The sequence below is a fragment of the Sylvia atricapilla genome, unplaced genomic scaffold (assembly GCF_009819655.1).
Source record: "Sylvia atricapilla isolate bSylAtr1 unplaced genomic scaffold, bSylAtr1.pri scaffold_127_arrow_ctg1, whole genome shotgun sequence".
Lineage (NCBI taxonomy): Eukaryota > Metazoa > Chordata > Aves > Passeriformes > Sylviidae > Sylvia > Sylvia atricapilla.
Genome location: NW_027077055.1, coordinates 30,920 through 47,963, shown reverse-complemented (window position 1 = coordinate 47,963; position 17,044 = coordinate 30,920). Strand labels below are relative to the sequence as shown.

The 17,044-nt window shown below is 55.6% G+C and overlaps 3 protein-coding genes across 5 annotated transcripts; 2 read left to right on the top strand and 1 right to left on the bottom strand.

Annotated features, from left to right (window-relative positions):
* Nucleotides 1-230: 230 nt before the first annotated feature.
* On the bottom strand, nucleotides 231-8,565 carry LOC136374782 (zinc finger protein 436-like). 3 transcript variants are annotated; one of them, XM_066340172.1, is made up of 2 exons: nucleotides 8,447-8,565; nucleotides 231-2,097 (listed from the first exon to the last, which is right to left on the bottom strand). In XM_066340172.1, exon 2 carries the CDS (start codon nucleotides 2,068-2,070, stop codon nucleotides 1,009-1,011), a length of 1,062 nt encoding a protein of 353 aa, XP_066196269.1. In that variant the 5' UTR covers nucleotides 2,071-2,097; nucleotides 8,447-8,565; the 3' UTR covers nucleotides 231-1,008. The 3 variants fall into 3 exon arrangements, with proteins under 3 accessions (XP_066196269.1, XP_066196268.1, XP_066196270.1); XM_066340171.1 differs by lacking the exon at nucleotides 8,447-8,565 and adding an exon at nucleotides 7,838-7,974; XM_066340173.1 differs by lacking the exon at nucleotides 8,447-8,565 and adding an exon at nucleotides 4,833-5,028.
* Nucleotides 8,566-10,553: 1,988 nt separating this feature from the next.
* LOC136374781 (uncharacterized) lies at nucleotides 10,554-13,031 on the top strand. Its single transcript, XM_066340170.1, has 2 exons — nucleotides 10,554-10,709; nucleotides 11,097-13,031. Exons 1-2 carry the CDS (start codon nucleotides 10,695-10,697, stop codon nucleotides 13,029-13,031), a joined length of 1,950 nt encoding a protein of 649 aa, XP_066196267.1. The 5' UTR covers nucleotides 10,554-10,694.
* Nucleotides 13,032-13,696: 665 nt separating this feature from the next.
* On the top strand, nucleotides 13,697-15,257 carry LOC136374779 (uncharacterized). The gene is made up of 2 exons (XM_066340168.1): nucleotides 13,697-13,831; nucleotides 14,138-15,257. The coding sequence occupies exons 1-2, from the start codon at nucleotides 13,817-13,819 to the stop codon at nucleotides 15,134-15,136; spliced, it is 1,014 nt and encodes a 337-aa protein (XP_066196265.1). The 5' UTR covers nucleotides 13,697-13,816; the 3' UTR covers nucleotides 15,137-15,257.
* Nucleotides 15,258-17,044: the final 1,787 nt, after the last annotated feature.

Genomic DNA, 17,044 nt, shown 5'->3' with positions numbered 1-17,044 from the left:
TTCCATCCCTGTCATTGTCCCCTACGTCTCCATCTGTTCCCGTGTCCCTCCGTGTCACCATGAATGGCCAGGGCCATGTCCATGTGTCTCCATGTCACTCTCCATGTCTATGTCACACCATGTCAATGTCCCCTCATCATCCCAACCATCTCTCAGTTCAGTGTCTTTAGTTTTACCCCACTGTTGCAAGTTTGCTTGCTTTTTACTGTTCGTATTTTTTCGCACGCACCTTCAAGTAAAGTACGTCTATTTATAGAATTTATATATTTGTTTACATATTTCTCTCTAGGAGGAGAAAGATGATTGATGGTGATGTTCACCAATGACAATGAAGAGGTGGCTACCGGTGTAGCCAATTTCTGGCCTGCTTCTCAAAGGTATATAAGATGGAGTCAGAGAAAATAAAGTAGGGAGCTTTCCTGCTTGACCTGCTGCTGCCTGCTTCGTTCTTTCGTGTCCCTAACAGCAACATCAGATATTTTAAATGGAAGAAGAGAAATGAAAAGCATATCAAGGCCAATTGAAAAGGATTTCCCTGTCCATGCCGGCTGAGCATCCACGTGCTTGGGTGGGAGGCAAGAACGTTTCTTTTAGGGGTTTCCACCCCACTATCTCCAAAATCTTGGTCTTTGCCCCAGATCATCACACGTGGCTGCAGAAGATGCCTTCGGACAACAGCAAATCAAAATGGTGCATTCCCTGAGGTTGGAAAAGATCTCCAAGACCATACAGCATTCCTCGATGCCACCAGAAGATAGGATTGAACACAGAAGAATTTTTTGGGTTGGAATTCAACAAATCTGCTGTTCCCAAGGAATTCCCAACGCCGGTCTGTGTCCCAATGGACGTTCCTACCCCGGCGTTCATCCAGGTGCCCATGTCTTCCAGGAGACAGGAAAATGTGGATCCCCCACAGCCAGGTGTCTTCCCAACACGGATCACCAGGACCACAGATCACCAGGGCTCTGCCCAACGGGGGTCACTGGGGATCATCCAATGCTGATCCTCCTATGGGGGATGGAGCTGGAGGTGTGCGTGAAGCTCTTCCTGCACTCGGGGCAACTTATGGTGCCTCTGTCGGTGTCGGGTGAAGTGAGAGCTGCTGGAGAAGCTCTTCCCACACTCAGGACACTCGTAGGGCCTCTCCCCGGTGTGGATGCGCCGGTGGACAGTGAGGTGTGAGTTGCGCTTGAAGCCCTTCCCACAGTCAGGACAGCAGAACGGCCTCTCATCCGTGTGAATCTGCTGATGGATGAGAAGATCAGACCTGGCCTGAAACCTCTTCCCACACTTGGGACACTCACAGGGTCTCTCCCTCGTGTGGATGCGCCGGTGGCTGATGAGGTGTGAGTTGCGCTTGAAGCCCTTCCCACAGTCGGGGCAGCGGAAGGGCCTCTCATCCGTGTGAATCCGCTGATGTAAGAGGATATTGGAGCTGGTCTGAAACCTCTTCCCACACTTAGAACACTCGTAGGGCCTCTCCCCAGTGTGGATGCGCTGGTGTTTTCTCAGATCAGAACTCCATCCAAAGCTCCTCCCACATTCCAAGCAGGTGTACGGCCTTTCTCCAGTGTGGATCAGGTGATGCTGGAAGAGATTGGAGCTGGCTCTGAAGCTCTTCCCACATTCCCCACACTTGTAGGGTTTTTCCCCACTGTGGATCCTCTGATGCCGGATCAGGTGGGAGCTCTGGTTGAAGCTCATCCCACATTCCCTGCACTCATAGCGCCGTTCTCCAGTGTGGATCCTCTTGTGTTGGATCAGAGTGGAGCTGTGCTTGGAGCTGTGCTTGAAGCTCTTCCCACACTCCCCACACTCATAGGGCCGTTCCCCAGTGTGCGTCACCTGGTGCTGGATCAGGTGGGAGGTCCGGCTGAAACTCTTCCCACATTCCAGGCACTTCTGGGGCTTCTCCCCTCCATGAGGCTTCTCCTCCAGCTCTGGGCTCCAGCTGGATCTCCGGCCGCCCTCCTGGCACAGGGGGGGCCTTTCCTCCTCACAGCTCCCTGGGCTGGGTTTGCAGCCCCTCCTCCTGCGGGATCTGCGGGGCTTTTCCTCCTCCTCCTCCATCTGGGCACTCCTTGGGAATGAAAAATCCTGGTTTAGGGAGAAAACAACAGGAAAGCACCTTAGGCTGGGGGTTCCTCCTTGCCCAAGTTATTCCCTAGAATTCAATGGGCACCATGAGTCTGTCAGAACCTTCAAAACACCAAAATTCAGCCCAAAAATCCTCCAAACATCCACACTCAGCCAAAACCCCTTCAGTGCTGGGGTGGATGCTTAAAGCAGAGCTTCCCTCTACCCACCATGCCACCAATGCCACATGGAGTAAGTGGACTGCTCTCATCACACAGAGCGCTCCTATTCGAAAACTGAATCACCCTGGGATATTGGGGATAATTACAAACTGGCCAGAAGGTGAAAACGTTAGTCCTACTGATGAAGAGGAACTAGAGCAAGTGACACGTGCTGAAGAAGCTCCACCGCACAACCAACTGCCAGTAGAGGAAACACACTACGCTCTTTTCACTGACGGCTCCTGTCACATCGTGGGGATGAACCACAAGTGGAAAGCAGCCGTGTGGAGCCCCACACGACAGGTCACACAAGCCACTGAAGGAGAAGGTGGATCGAGTCAACTTGCTGAACTCAAAGCTGTTCAATTAGCGCTGGACATTGATGAAAGAGAGAAGTGGCCAAAGCTCTTCCTCTACACTGATTCATGGATGGTAGCCAATGCTCTGTGGGGATGCTTGAAGAAGTGGAAAAAGGCTAACTGGCAACGTAGAGGAAAATCAATTTGGGCTGCTGAAGAGTGGAAAGACATTGCCACCACGGTAGAGAAACTACCTGTAAAAGTCCCCCATGTAGATGCCCATGTCCCCAAGAGTAGAGCTAATGAGGACCACCAAAACAATGAGGAGGGAGATCAGTCTGCAGAGAAAGAGGGGGCAAAGATAGACTGTGAGTGGCAACACAAGGAAGAGCTTTCCTAGCTCAATGGCCCCATGATGGCTCAGGTCATCAGGGCAGAGATGTCACCTGTAAGTGGGCACGAGACCAAGGGGTGGATGTAACCTTGGACAGTATTTCTCAGGCTACCCAGGACTGTGAGACGTGTGCTGTGATCAAGCAGGCCAAGCAGGTGGAGCCCCTGTGGTGTGGTGGGCGGTGGTCCATATATAAATATGGGGAGGCCTGGCAGAATGACTGCATTACACTGCCCCAGACACGCCAAGGCAAGCGCTGTGTGCTCACAATGGCAGAAGTCACCACAGGATGGCAGGAGACCACCCTGTGCCTCAAGCTACAGCCCCTAACACCGCTCTTGGCCTTGAAAAGCAAGTTCTTTGGAGGCATGGTACCCCTGAGAGGACTGAGTCACACAATGGGACTCACTTCAAGAAGAGCCAAGGAGAATCAGAATTATACCTTCAAGACACTTCTCCTCCCCCACAAGATTCCTTTCCCTTCTCACGGACAATATCTAGAGACAAAACGTGGAACCCTTGGTCAGTTTAGCACCTATAAAATAGTCTTCCATCAGTTCTTTGAGAGAGAGAAATCCTTTTTGATATGCTATCTTACGGTAACTTCCCCACAGTTCTCTTCTGGCTTTTTAATTCTCAGAAAGAACAGTCCCTCGGGAATCTGCATTTGCTAAGTCCCTCCCATATCACACAACCTTCCCACAGCTGCATGATGGGCCATGGATGCCTCTTTTGTCCCCTCCAGGGACAACTCAATGTCCCCGAGCTGGCACAGCAGCTCCAAGGGGAGCACCCTGCCTCTGTCACACTCAACCACCAAGCGGCCCAGCGGCCCCAGGGACACTTCCACCTGTTGTCCCCTCCTGGTGGCTGCCCCCGCCTGGCTGGTGGCCACCATGGCCTCTTCAGTGGCCTTGGAAGAGGTGACTGTCACCACCCAGGCCTCGTGTGCAGCACTGCCAAGGCTGGGGCCACCAGGTTGTCCCCAGCTGTCCCCTGGCCAGTGGTCCCATCCCACAGGTCCCCAGCCAGGCTGGTGGCGGTGGCCTCGTGCTCCCAGGTATTGCAGAGCTCAGTGGCCTCATCAACCAGCCAGAACCAGCTCTCCGTGAGCACATCGAGTCATGCCAGGCGCTGGCCACGCCTCTCACACTGGCCCAGGTGGCCCCCGGGGTGGCCCTGAGGGCGGCCAGGGCCTGGCCCAGGGAGGTGACACCGCACTGACCCGGGGAGGTGACACCGTGCTGGCCCAGGGTGTCCCGGAGGCACCAGGTGAATCTCCTCAGGTCTGCGTGCAGGGACCCTGGGTACACAAACAGCCACATGCTCCTGCATGGCACAGTCACCGTGGCCACCGTGGCCACCAGCGCCTCCAGCAGCTGCAGAGGGGACAGGGGAGGTGGCAGGGACATCATGGCACTTGTGCCCTCCAGGAGTCCCCTTTGTCCCCTCCCTGGAGGGCGCAGCTGTCCCTCTGTCACCTCCTTGTCCCCTCTGCCACCCCCCTGGGAATGTGTTCCTTCCATAATTACCAAAAGGATTTTGAAGGTTGTAAAGCAGTGGGGAAGGATGAGCTTTTTTACCCCTCATTTTTAAGCTGTCCCTGAAATAATTCCAAAAATAGAACACATGTTGTACGTGAATGCAACACTCCAGCAGTGGATGGCATTAGATTATTTATCAGCAGAAGGAGGAGCGTGTGGGAAATTAAATGACTCAAAGTGCTGTTTGCAAATAGATGACAATGGAAAAGTGGTGAAACAAATCCCAAAAGGAATAAAAAAGCTCATGTACCGGTCCAAACATGGAAAGGATGGGAATGGGACACGTTTTCGTGCTTACCTGGTGGACTGTGGGTTAAACAAAGGCCTTTTTTCTTATGTGCTGTAGCAACTCTAATCTTTTGACCATGCATGATCCCTTGCTCAGTACAACTTATTCAACATGTGATCCCAGGGATGCAGGTAGTAGCCATGGCTACTGATCCAGAGATGGCTACAAAAGGACAGAAACTGATGTCACTGCAAAGAATTGCAAAACCAAAAAAGACCCAGGATTAGAAAATCAAGTCAAAGATAAGCTAGTAAAGACAATTAATAACAACTAAAAGAGGAGAGATTGAGAGGGATGACAGACTTGTCCTTACAAACAAGCACTGGGTCTGCTGGTAGATAAAACTAGCACTGAGAGATAAAAGAAACAACAGGAAGGATTCCACTGATTGATGAACAGAAAAGAAGATATTTGCCTTTACAAACTGTAGGTTTGCTGATAAATTAAACTGGATATCGAAAGATGACAGAAACAAGGGGGAAAACCCATAAATTCCATAAGAATCAAAAATTAAAAACAGGGTTATACATTAAAGGGAGATCAAAGGTATTGGGCACTCCAGGAAGTCTGTAACTCTCAAGTACCTCAGCCAGTGGGGAAAGAGAGAGGGAAATGCAGCCAGGAAATCAGGATAAATAGGAGGCTGCATCCAGCAAATTTGAGAGACTCCAGAGGAAATGTCCCAAGGCCTCATCCTTGATTCCAATAAAGTGACTCCTCTGTCCCCTTTTTGGACATAAACCTCTGGCACTTGTGGATTAATTTAAGAAACATTACCCAGTACTAAAAAGGAGCTGCGACAATTCTGAGGATTAATAGGGAATTGCAGGACCTGGATTGAGGATCCTCTGTTCCAGCCAGAACATTGAATGATTTTGTAACCCCATATATCCTCAATGTTGTGGTATGGACATGAGAAAGAGAACAAAACTGGAGAAAATGGATACCAAAATGACTGATGCCCCAGCCATGGCTCGCCCAGACTCAGAAAAGGAACTGGAATTGTCTGTGAATGTTAAAGAGGCCACGACTGAGCAGCACTGAAGGCACCGGAGCAGCAGCCAGGGCTCCACAGCGGGGGAAGCCCCTGTGCCTGCCCACAGATCCTCTGCTGGAATCGTCTGCCTGGCCACCTCCTCGGCCATCTCCACACACTGGGGGCCAAGCCTTGCTGCCACTGCTTGAGCTTCAGGCCTTTCTGTGCCTGCACTGCCACAGGGGCTGGGGAAGGCACCGGGACAATTCCACTCTGGCTCTCAGTCACACTCACACACTGGGCTCGATGGGATCACATTGATGGGAAATAGACCAAGTGTAAATTTTAAAAAATCTTATTTCTCTAGTCAGGCTTGCTTTGCCTTTGCCCTGGGGAAAGGAATTTTAAAGGTTTATTGAAGTTTATTCACTGAGGGGGTTAAACCACCAAAAGAGATGAGTTTAACATCTCAGCAGACTGGGAATAGCCCAAAAGACACCCACAAAGACAACGACCAGCAGCAAACAGCAACCAACATCTTCCCCAGACACTGCCCCTAGAAGAGTTGGAGACACCTGCTCTGGAAAAGGCTGATAAGGAAATCCAGGAGTGTGAATCTAATTAATATCAGAGGCAAAAGAATTTGGCTCCAATAGGAAACCAAATACTAAGAACCTGGAAGCAATGAACATTAAACCAATGGATTTCTATGGGTTCAGACTGTTTAAAGTTTGGGAAAATCTAGTCAAAAATGTTTCTGTGTAGATTTTGTTTGGATCAAAGTGATGGAAAAATTTTGGTACGAGTTTTTTAATGTTGCATTTTGCAAAACAAGAAGAGCTTTAAGTGAGACTCCTTAACGCATAAGCAGTTAATGGAATATTGTAAAAAACAAAATAAAAAGGAAAAAAAAAAAAAAGCAGATTGTGGGGGGACTACATGTGAGTCATTCAATGTCTGGTCTGGATGAGAAGCTTCTTTCCAGGCAGCCAGAAGAGGAACTTTAGAAATGCAAATGAACACTGCTGGGGAAAAGTGTGGACAAGCACCAGGCTCTTCTTGCCTGGGGGAGGAATTGGGCTGATTCCCTCTGGCCCTCAGCCCAAGCTCTGCCTGCTTGCACAGATGGAATTGGCACAGCCAAAGGCAGAGCCCACAGTGAGGATTTCTGACTCTGCAACACAAATTGCTTCACCTGCAAAGGGAAACAGCAAATGGAGAATGTTGTGAAACCTTCACTACAATAAGTGAGGGGGGAATCATCCCTCTCCCCACTCCAACATGTGCTGTCACTGTCTGTGTCACACAGGGAGCATTAGACCAATGGAGGGTTTGTGCTAGCACAAGTTCAGAGAAATCAGTTGGGAATGCAAGTATGTGATGACTTCATTAGACAAAAGAGATCAATTGATGCAGCCCTGGCTTTGAAGGAGCACTCAAAAATGGGGAAAAGATAAACGGACACCAGCACAAATCCTACAACACCAGGGACCAGGCCCTGGGAACCCAAACCAATTCAGATCAGGAGCCAGAGAACCCATTGATCATTTCAATGGTAGAATTAGATTACAAGATGTCCTCGAAATAAAAACCAAACAGTCAGATCCAGCTCCTGAGTCTGGCCCACCAATCCACTCAAACGAAGAATGCAACATTTATTTCACCATGGGATGGGATCAGATTATCGATTAGCAGAAGAAGGAGGACACGGTGGAAGATTACATGACTCAAGATCCTGTTTACAAACAGATGACAACAGAAAAGTGGTGAAGCAGAAAAGACTTTGGGCCGTGCAGGACACCTTGCTGAGGGCAGCTCATTCAGCAGCTGAGCAAGGGGATGCAGGTGGCAGCCAGGCCTCCTGAGCCACACACGGCTACAGGACAGGGAAGGAGCTCACTGACAATGAGCCCAAAGCCAAAGGGCACCCAGCAAGGAAAAACAGAGTCAGGGAGTGAATCTGCTTGGAGATAGGGCCAGGGACTTGGGGATGAGGAAGGAACGGGAGAAACCATCACTTCCAGAAAATGTTACTCACTGACACGGACTGCTGCTCAGCCAAGGTCCCGCCAAATTCCTGACCATGGAGAAGAAGAACAAAGACTGAACAGAGCCACGAACATCGGATGTTATACAAAAGCGGGGTGCATATTAACGAGGACATGCCGGAGGCGGATCGGGAAGTCGCAACTTTCTAAATCCCTTCGCCACTGGGCAAACGGAGAGGGAGATGCAGAAGGGAAAATCAGGATAAAAAGGAGCCCGCGTCCTACAACAACTGGAGAGAGCCCACGGCAAATGCCGCACGGCCTCTCCCTTTGGTCATCCATAAAGTCACTTTTACAGGACTCCTCGGTCTCCTCTGGGGACACAAACCTCTGGCGACGGGAATGTTCCCGCACAGCCCCGGGGACAGGGCGGCCACCTCCGCCCTACCCACGGGAACCGGGACGGGCCAGCGCTGCTCCGGCACCGGCTCCTGCCGAGGCAGCGGCGGGAAGGAGACCGCGGGCAGCCGCTCCCGCAGCGCCCTCAGGCCACGGGCAACACGGCGCCCACACGGCACAAGGAAGCCGCCAGAGCCCCCTGCCGCCCCCTCCGGCCGCAGCCGGCCCCGAGCCCCGGCACAAGCGAGCGCGGCTCCCACCTGCGCTGGGGCCGCCTCCGAGCTCCGCCGCCGCCTCAGCGGGCTCCGGCCGCTGCCGCCGCTCCCGGGGTCGCACACGCGCTCCCACAATGGCGCCTCCAACCGGCCACGGGCGCCCGGGGGGCGGCCCCGGGGCCGGGCTTGGCCCCGCTCCGCCCAATCAGCGCGCAGCCACCACCGGCACTGACGGCAGAATCGGCCAATGGCGGCCAGCGAGGGGCGGGCTCTGCACACGGCCCGGCCCCGCCCCGCGCTCTCAGGTCCCGCCCCCGGGCTGTGTGAGGGGAAAGCCGGAGATGAGGAACAGCCCCGGGACGGGCCCGGGCCCGAGTCGGGATTGAGCTGAAAACACAAACAAAGTAAGTTCTCCGCAGCTCCCGGCCCGCCTGGCCCAGCCCTGCGTGTTCGCCGCCACCGGCTCCGAGGAAAGCCGTCGGTTCTCCTGGCCCGAATTAGGAGCATCAGCGCGTGGCTTTGATTTCCCCCGAAAGGGAAAACCCCCAACGCCCTCGGGCTGAGCGGAGGCGGGGGGAGATTTGTGGCAGAAAACTCCCAAAGTCGTTTTCCCGCAGCGTTGGGAAGAACGAAGCAAAGCCAAGTGAGGTGGGGCCCCCCACCCATCCCGGGGGTTCGGCCCCTCCCGTTTCACCCCCGGGAACAGCGCCGGGACTGGGGGGGCCCGAGCGGGACTGGGGGGCACAGGGGGGTCCCCGGCACCGGGGGGTCCCTCGGGGCTCGGTCCTGTTTCCCCCCTGTTATCAGCCGGGACCCTCCGTTATCACTAGAGACGCTCCCCAATTTACCGGGGCCCCCAATGCACCGGGACCCGCATTCACTGCCCCCCCCGATCCATGAGCTCCCCCCAGTGCGCCAGGTCCCCCCACTCACCGCCCATCCCATACCCATGGGACACCCCTCACCGCGCCCCCCCCACTCAGCAGGACCCCCCCAATCCCTGGGACCCCACCCAGACCCCCCCGTGCGGTCATGACGGCTGCACCCCCTGAGGCCCCCCGAGGCCCCCCGCTGGGGCCGGGCTGACTCCACCCCCGGGGTCGCCGCTGCGCGGAGCCTTTCATTAACCGCCCATCCGGCTTCTGTCCCCGCCCATAGGGGGCGTGGCAGCGAGGAGTGGCCAATGGTGAGGGCAGAGCGGGGAGGGGGCAGGGATTAGGAAGGGCGTGGGAAAAAAGGCGGGGTCGCAGGAGCGATGACCAATGAGGAGAGGAGAGGGCGTGGCCTGGCAGAGGCGGCAAGGGAGGGAGGAATTGGGCGTGGCAGGAAGGGGGGCGTGGAAACGGGCGGGGCCTGAACGGAACCGAGAGGATTTACTGGTCTGAGTCAAAACCGGTACAGATATGTATGGACCAGTACAGACCCGTATGGACCAGTACAGACCAGTATGGAACAGTATGGATCAGTATGGAACAGTATGAACTAGTATAGACTAGTACACACCAGTACAGACCAGTATAAACCAGTACAGAGCAGTTTGGATGAGCTGGGCTCTGGGCCAGGCACGGGCTGGCCGTGGGGCTGATGGTGCTGTGTGCGGCTGTGCGTCAATGAAAACCAGTATGGACCAGTATAGAGTGGTATAAACCGGTTCAAACCAGTATAAACCAGTATGCATATATACAGACCAGTATGCATATATACAGACCAGTAGAGACTTCTACCTGCCCTGGCCAGTATAGACCAGTTTAGACCAGTAGGGACAGTGTAAACCAGTATAGACCAGTACGAGCCACTATAGAGCAGTATGGACCAGTACGGACCAGCTGAGAGCAGTAGGGACCAGTTCAGACCAGTATGCATTTGTACAGACCACGATGGAGTTTCCCATGCCCTGATCAGTTATAGAGCAATATAGACCAGTATAGACCAGTATGAACCAGTTCAGATCTTCTGCCGCCCTGGGATGGGGACACTGGGAGAGGACTGGGGACACTGGGCTGATGCCATGGGTGGCACTGGGGACAGTGGGGTGACTCTGGGACTCACTGTGGTGGTGGCACTGGCACAGAGACAATGGGGGTGGGGACACTGGGGTGAGACTGGGGACACCGGGCTGGTGACATTGCTATGGTGACACTGGGGAGTGACGTCACTTCTTCCTGTTTCCTCTTCCTGTTTGCTCCCGGCTGTGCCACAACCCCGCGTGTCTGTGACTGTCACCAGGTCCTGTTTGCCCCCCGGAGTGTCCCCAGAGTGTCCCCAAGGCGTCCCCGCCGTGTTCCCAGCGGCCATGGAGCCCCGCGAGGTGCGGCAATCCCGGCGCGGGGTGGTGGAAGGGGACAGGGGGGACATGGGTGTGGTAGAGGGGACAGGGGACTGCAAAGGGGACAGGAAGAGGTGGGAGGAAGGGAGGAGGTGACAGAGGGGTGAAAGGAAGTGAGGATGGTGGCGGGGAAGCGACAGCAGGGGGGTGGCAGGGGGCGGCAGGAAGGATAGCAGGAGGTGGCAGAGGGGACAGCACGGGGTGGCAGGGGGGACAAGGGGGTGACAAAAGGACAGAGGAGACAGCTGAGCCCTCCAGGGAGGGGACAAAGGGGACCCCGGGAGGGCACAGAGGCCAATCCAGGAAGCTACAAGTGCCATGAGGACCCCGCCACCTCCCGTGTCCCCTCCCCAGGTGTCCCCACCCCAGGTGCTGGAGGCTCTGGTGGCCCCAGTTGCCACCCTGGGTGAGCTGGCGGCCACTGTGACCGCACCACGCAGGCGCGTGTGGCCGCTCCTGTACCCAGAGTCCCTGCACAAAAAACTGAGGGACTTCACCTGGACCCTCCGGGACACCCTGGACCACCCCAGTGTCAATGTCCTGGACCAGCATGGTGTCACCTCCCTGGACCAGGCCGTGGCCACTCTCGAGGCCACCTCGGGGGTCACCTGGGCTGATGTGAGAGCCACGGTCAGAGCCTGGCAGGGGTCATTGCGCCTGCTCGAGGAGAACTGGTACCTGCTGGAGTGCAAGGCCACTGAGCTCTGCAATACCTGGAAGATCTCGGCCACCGAGGAGGCCACCACCACCAGTCAGGCTGGGGAACTGCAGGATGAGACCCCTCCCAGCCAAGGGACAGCTGGGGACAACCGGGTGACTGCGGCCCCACAGCCGTCAGTGGCCCTGCCCTTGGTGGTGGCCACCAAGGCCAGGGAAGAGGCTGTGATGGCCACCAGGAGGGGACAGCGGCAGAAGGAGGCCCTGGAGCTGCTGAAGCACTTGGAGGTCGCGTGTTCTAAAGCCAAGGTGCTCCCCTTGGAGCTGCTGCGTGGGCTTGGGCACATTGAGGCTGCCCTGGAGGGGACACAGGAGGTGTCCCGCGATGTCCCCAAGGCCTTGGCGGCCATGGTGGCCAAGGCCAAGCTGCTGTGTGAGGCCAGTGCCCGCCTGGCCAGGCGTCACCTGTTGGTGACACTTGGGGAAATCGACTTCCTCCTCTTGAGTCCCAGTGGCAGCTCCGGTGGCCCTGGTGGCCCCCGTGGCCGTGCGGTGGCCGAGCGCTGCCAAAGAGCCATCGAAGACATCCCCAGGCTGCTGGAGGACAGTCATGACACTGTTGTGACATCATCGGGACAGTGGTGTCACTGGGGAGACTTGAGGACACTAGAGTGTCCCCAGCTCCTCGTGCCACCAAGAGCCCCTCGTGTGTCTCCGGGAGCGACCCCGCCCCCGTGCGAGGGTCCGCGGTGTCCCCAGGGTCTTTCTCTGTGTCACACGCCACCCTCGGACACCCACCAGGGACACCCCCGAGCATCGGGACCCAACTGCACCAGGACCAGCCCCTCCCTCAAGCAGCGGGACCCTCACCCATCACCATCCTCATCATCCTTGTGCACTGGGACCCTCCCTGTTCACGAGGACTGGGACTGGACCCCCCCTCGTGTACCAACCCCCCCCGAGCATGAGGCCCGAACCCCCTTTTGTGCCCCCCACCCATCCCAGGGGGTCCGGCCCCTCCCCTTTCACCCCCCGGGAACAGCGCCAGGACTGGGGGGGCCTGAGCGGGACTTGGGGGGCACAGGGGGGTCCCCAGCATTGGCGGGGGTTTCTTGGGCGATGGCCCCCTCCACCCCCCTGTTATCATCAGGGACCCCCCCCAATTTACTGGGGCCCCCAACGCACCGGGACCCCCACATTCACTGCCCCCTCCCTTCACCGACGCCCCCCAAAGCGCTGGGGCCCCTCCGATCCATGAGCCCCCCCCAGTGCGCCAGGACTCCCCCCTCACCGCCCCTCCCCCTCCCATGGGACGTCCCGATCACTGACACAACCCCCTCGGAACTCCCCGAGGCCCCCCCATTAATTGAACCCCCCGGAACGCCCCCAGCCCCTCGCCCCTGCGCTCCCCCGAGCCCCCGGCCCGCGTTGGGCCCCGCCGGGGCCGGGTTGGCCCCATCCCCTGAGGCCGCGGCTGCGGGGAGCCTCCCGTCTTCTGGTCACGCCCACAGAGGGGCGGGGCCACACATGGCAGCCAATGGTGAGCGGCAGAGCGGGGAGGAAGTGGGGATTGGGAATGGGAGCGTGGAAAAAAAGGCGGGGCCACAGGAGCGGTGGCCAATGGGGAAAGGACGGGGCGTCGCCTAGGAGGGGCAGGAAAGGCTCGCTGAAATGGGTGGGGTGAGAAATGGGGGCGTGGAAATGGGAGGGGCCTGAAAGGAAACGAAGGGATCGAATGGCATGAGTCAAAAGTGGTATGGATCCATATGGACCAGTACAAACCAGTATGGATCAGTATGGAGGAGTATGAACCAGTGTAGACCAGTATGGACCAGTATAGGCCAGCATGGACCAGTACAGACCAGGATAGACCAGTACAGAGCAGTTTGGATGAGTTGGGCTCTGGGCTGGGCAAGGGCTGGCCGTGGGGCTGATGGTGCTGCCAGAGGCTGTGTGTGAATAAAAACCAGTATGGACCAGTGTGGACCAGTATAGAGTGGTATAGACCAGTTTAGGCCAGTACAGAGCAGTATGTGTATATAGAGACCAGTAGAGACTTCTACCTGCCCTGACCAGTATAGACCAGTATGAACCAGTTCAGACCAGTTCAGATCTTCTGCTGCCCCAGGATGGGCACACTGGGAGGGGACTGGGGACACTGGGCTGATGTCATGGGTGGCACTGGGGACACTGGGGTGACCCTGGGACTCACTGGGGTGGTGGCACTGGCACGGCGGCAATGGGAGTGAAACTGGGGACACCGGGCTGGTGACATTGCTGTGGTGACGCTGTGGCAGTGACGTCACTTCTTCCTGTTTCCTCTTCCTGTTTGCTCCCGGCTGTGCCACAACCCCGTGTGTCTGCGACTGTCATCAGGTCCTGTTCGCCACCCAGAGTGTCCCTGGAGTGTCCCCAGACTGTGTCCAGCAGACATGGACCCACGCAAGGTGCCACAATCTCAGCCCAGGAGGGCAGGAGGGGACAAGGGAGGAGACGGGGGGGGGGGGTGGCAGGAGGGGACAGGATGGCATGGGAGGAAGGGTGGAGGTGACAGAGGGTGAAGGGCACTGAGAGTGGCAGGAGGGGACAAGAGAGGGTGGCAGGGAAGTGGCAAGAGTGGATGAGGGGGTGACAAAGGGACAGAGGGGACAGCTGAGGTCTCCAGGGAGGAGACAAAGGGGACCCTGGGAGGGCACAGGAGCCACCCCAGGAGGTCACCCCAGGAAGACACGAGGTCCCTGTCCCCTCCCCAGGATCTGGAGGCGCTGGTGGCCATGGTGGCCATCCTGGGGGAGCTGGCGGCCACCGTGACCACGCCACACAAGGATGTATGGCCGCTCCTGTACCCAGAGTCCCTGCACGATGACCTGTCGGGATTGACCTGGACCCTGCAGAGCACCCTGGACCACGTCGCTGTCATCTTTGTGCGCCAGGGCCTGGCCATCCTCAGGGCCACCCCGAGGCCCACCAAGGCCGATGTGACAACCGCAGAGAGAGTCTGGCAGGAGTCAGTGGAAATCCTCCAACACAGCTGGGACAAGGTGTACGGGGACGCCATGAAGATCTTCAGCACCTTGGAGGGTGAGGACACTGCCGAGGCCACCAACGAGGCCATCAACAAGGCCACCAATGAGGACCCTGCCGAGGCCACTGCCACCGGCCTGGCCGGGGACCTGTGGGACAAGATCCCCCCTAGCCAAGGGACAGCTGGGGACAGCCTGGTGGCCACAGCCCCACAGCCATCAGTGGCCCTGCCCTCGGCAATGGTCGCCCACGATGCCCCTGTGGCGGCGGCTACTGAGGGCAGGGAAGAGCCCATGGTGGCCACCAGGCAGGTCCAGGCCACCAGTAGAGGACAGCAGGTGAAGGAGGCCCGGGAGCTGCTGGAGCGCTTCATAGATACGTGTGACGGAGGCACCGGGTTCCCCTGGGACCTGGATTCCTGGCTCGGGGGCCTCGAGGGCAGCGAGGAGTGGACAGAGGAGGAGTCCCCTGATGACCTCGATGCTGCGCTGGTCGAGGCCAAGCGGCTGTGTGGGGCTGACTGGCTGTGGGAGGCCAGCGCCCGCCTGACCAAGGATCACCTGGTGGGGACACTTAAGGAAATCCGTATATGCCTCTGTCTGACCTTTACTGGCTTTAATGTCCGTGATAGCCCCATTGGCCCCATAGTGGCCGAGCGGTGCCAAAAAGCCATGGAGGACATCCCGAGGCTGCTGGGGGTCAGTGAGGTCACCAGTGTGACATCATAGGGTGCCGGTTCTTTCCCATCTATTTCTACAATTCCATCCCTACCTTTCCTGATCAACTCAGCAATCTGCAGCCTATTTTCAGTCATCGGCCACTGCTCAACCCAAACAGGAGTGTCAGACAACCAGGTGATTTTTAAAATGGGCGGCTGCTCTGCAGTGGCTGTTAGGAAAAATGCTGCTCCGTAGTTATTTGGACACCAAGCTGAGATAACACATCTCTGCCCAACAGTCCCTGAAGCTGTGGAGGTAAAGGCATTACATACAAATAAGTTGCAACAACATGTTCGCCTAAGAAGGTGACACGAATAGGGTCTTTACTCATGGAGGGAATTTTCAGTCCATCCACTCCCAGAATGTTGGTATCAGGAGGTTTCAAGGGCCAAGTAGATTGCCAATACTTGCTGTTCAATATCGAAACATCCGATCCAGTGTCAATCAAAAGGCTCAACTGAATGGAATGAAGGCCACGTTGCAACATTACAGGCTCGGTTGGTCATTTCTTTAAGTCCAGGACAAGGAATACGTCATGACCGGTTGATCCAAACCCCTTGTCTCCTCTTTCAATTTCATTTGACTCTTTTGGACGCTGACATTGTGGCAGAAGATTTTCAAATGCTACAATTTGAGCAATCCTGCTACCTTTTGGGATTATCATGGGTGGCCTCACAGTAAATGCCAAGATATGAATTTGACCTGTGTAATCTGCATCGATAGGTCCTGGAAGCACAATTACACCCTGTTTGCCTGTGGAGGATCTTCCAAGCAAAATAGCACCAATCAAAGAATCAGTACTGTGCATTGGACCATAAAAATTTGTGGGAATTTCAGTGACTTCGTTACCTTTTAGGGTAACTTCTTCTGCTGTGTAAATGTCCACCCCGAGGCTTCCCCGAGTAGCAGGTCTGTTCTTTACTAAGAAGGCATTGTTGGGGTCTCATGGACCGAGGCCTTGATTTATGTCCTGGCACGCTGCCTCAGCGCGCTGCGTTTGAAGTTTCCCGAATTGCGACAAAGTTCGGTCGTATGATTGTCCTTATTACATCTTTGGCACCACACAGCCTTTTGACAAGTCTGCCTTGTAGGACCAGATTCACCACATTTGTAATAAGTGATGTTGCTTGGAGGTAGCAATTTGTTATTGCAGTTAGAACGCTTGCTTTCCCCACCGGATCCACCTGACAAGGCAGCTGCAATGATGTGACTTTTTCACAGCATCGTGGACGGCTGTTGCAAGTGCTGCAGTCTGACTATTTTGCTCTGCTCGTGTTGCAAGCACTAACATTTCATCCACTGGACTGCCTTGTGGAAGAGTGGCTAAAATGGTCCTTGTACATGCATTGGCATTCTCAAAGGCTAGAGAGCGAAGCAAATGTTCTTGTACCTCTGGTGTCGTATCTGGTGCATCCTTCAGAGCAGCTGACAATCTATCCATGAATTGTCCATATGGTTCCGTGGCACCCTGCTTTATTGTAGAATAGGGTGCTGGTTTTTTCTTATCTGGAACTAAAAGCAATGCCTTGTGGGCTAGCAATTGAGACAGCTGATGAACCTCCAACAGAAAGGTGAGCTGAACATTAGTTGTTGCATAGGGTCTGTTACCTGTTAGCATGTCAGGCTGGATACCATATAAAGGATCTCCCACAGTTTGGTGTTGGTTAGCTTCTTCAATTGCTAACCGTCTCCATTCTTGTTCAAAAATAAGAAGTTGTGATGGAGTCAACAACAGTGAGGCAATGCTGGTAGAATCTGCAGGACAAAGCACATCTGCTGTAAAGATGTATTGAATGATGTTTCTGCCTGCTTCTGATCTAATACCATAATTTGTGACTGTCTCTTTCACTGACTGCAGAACCTTCCACTCATGAGGCTCCCAGGTAGCGCTTCCATTATTGATGATAACTAGACAAG

Excerpts from the sequence above, each read along its gene's own strand:
- LOC136374782 (XM_066340171.1), bottom strand. The coding sequence starts at position 7,963 with ATGTCCTCGTTAATATGCACCCCGCTTTTGTATAACATCCGATGTTCG. Across the intron at positions 2,098-7,837 it reads CTGAGCAGCAGTCCGTGTCA|GATTTTTCATTCCCAAGGAG; the intron begins GTGAGTAACATT and ends TCCCTAAACCAG.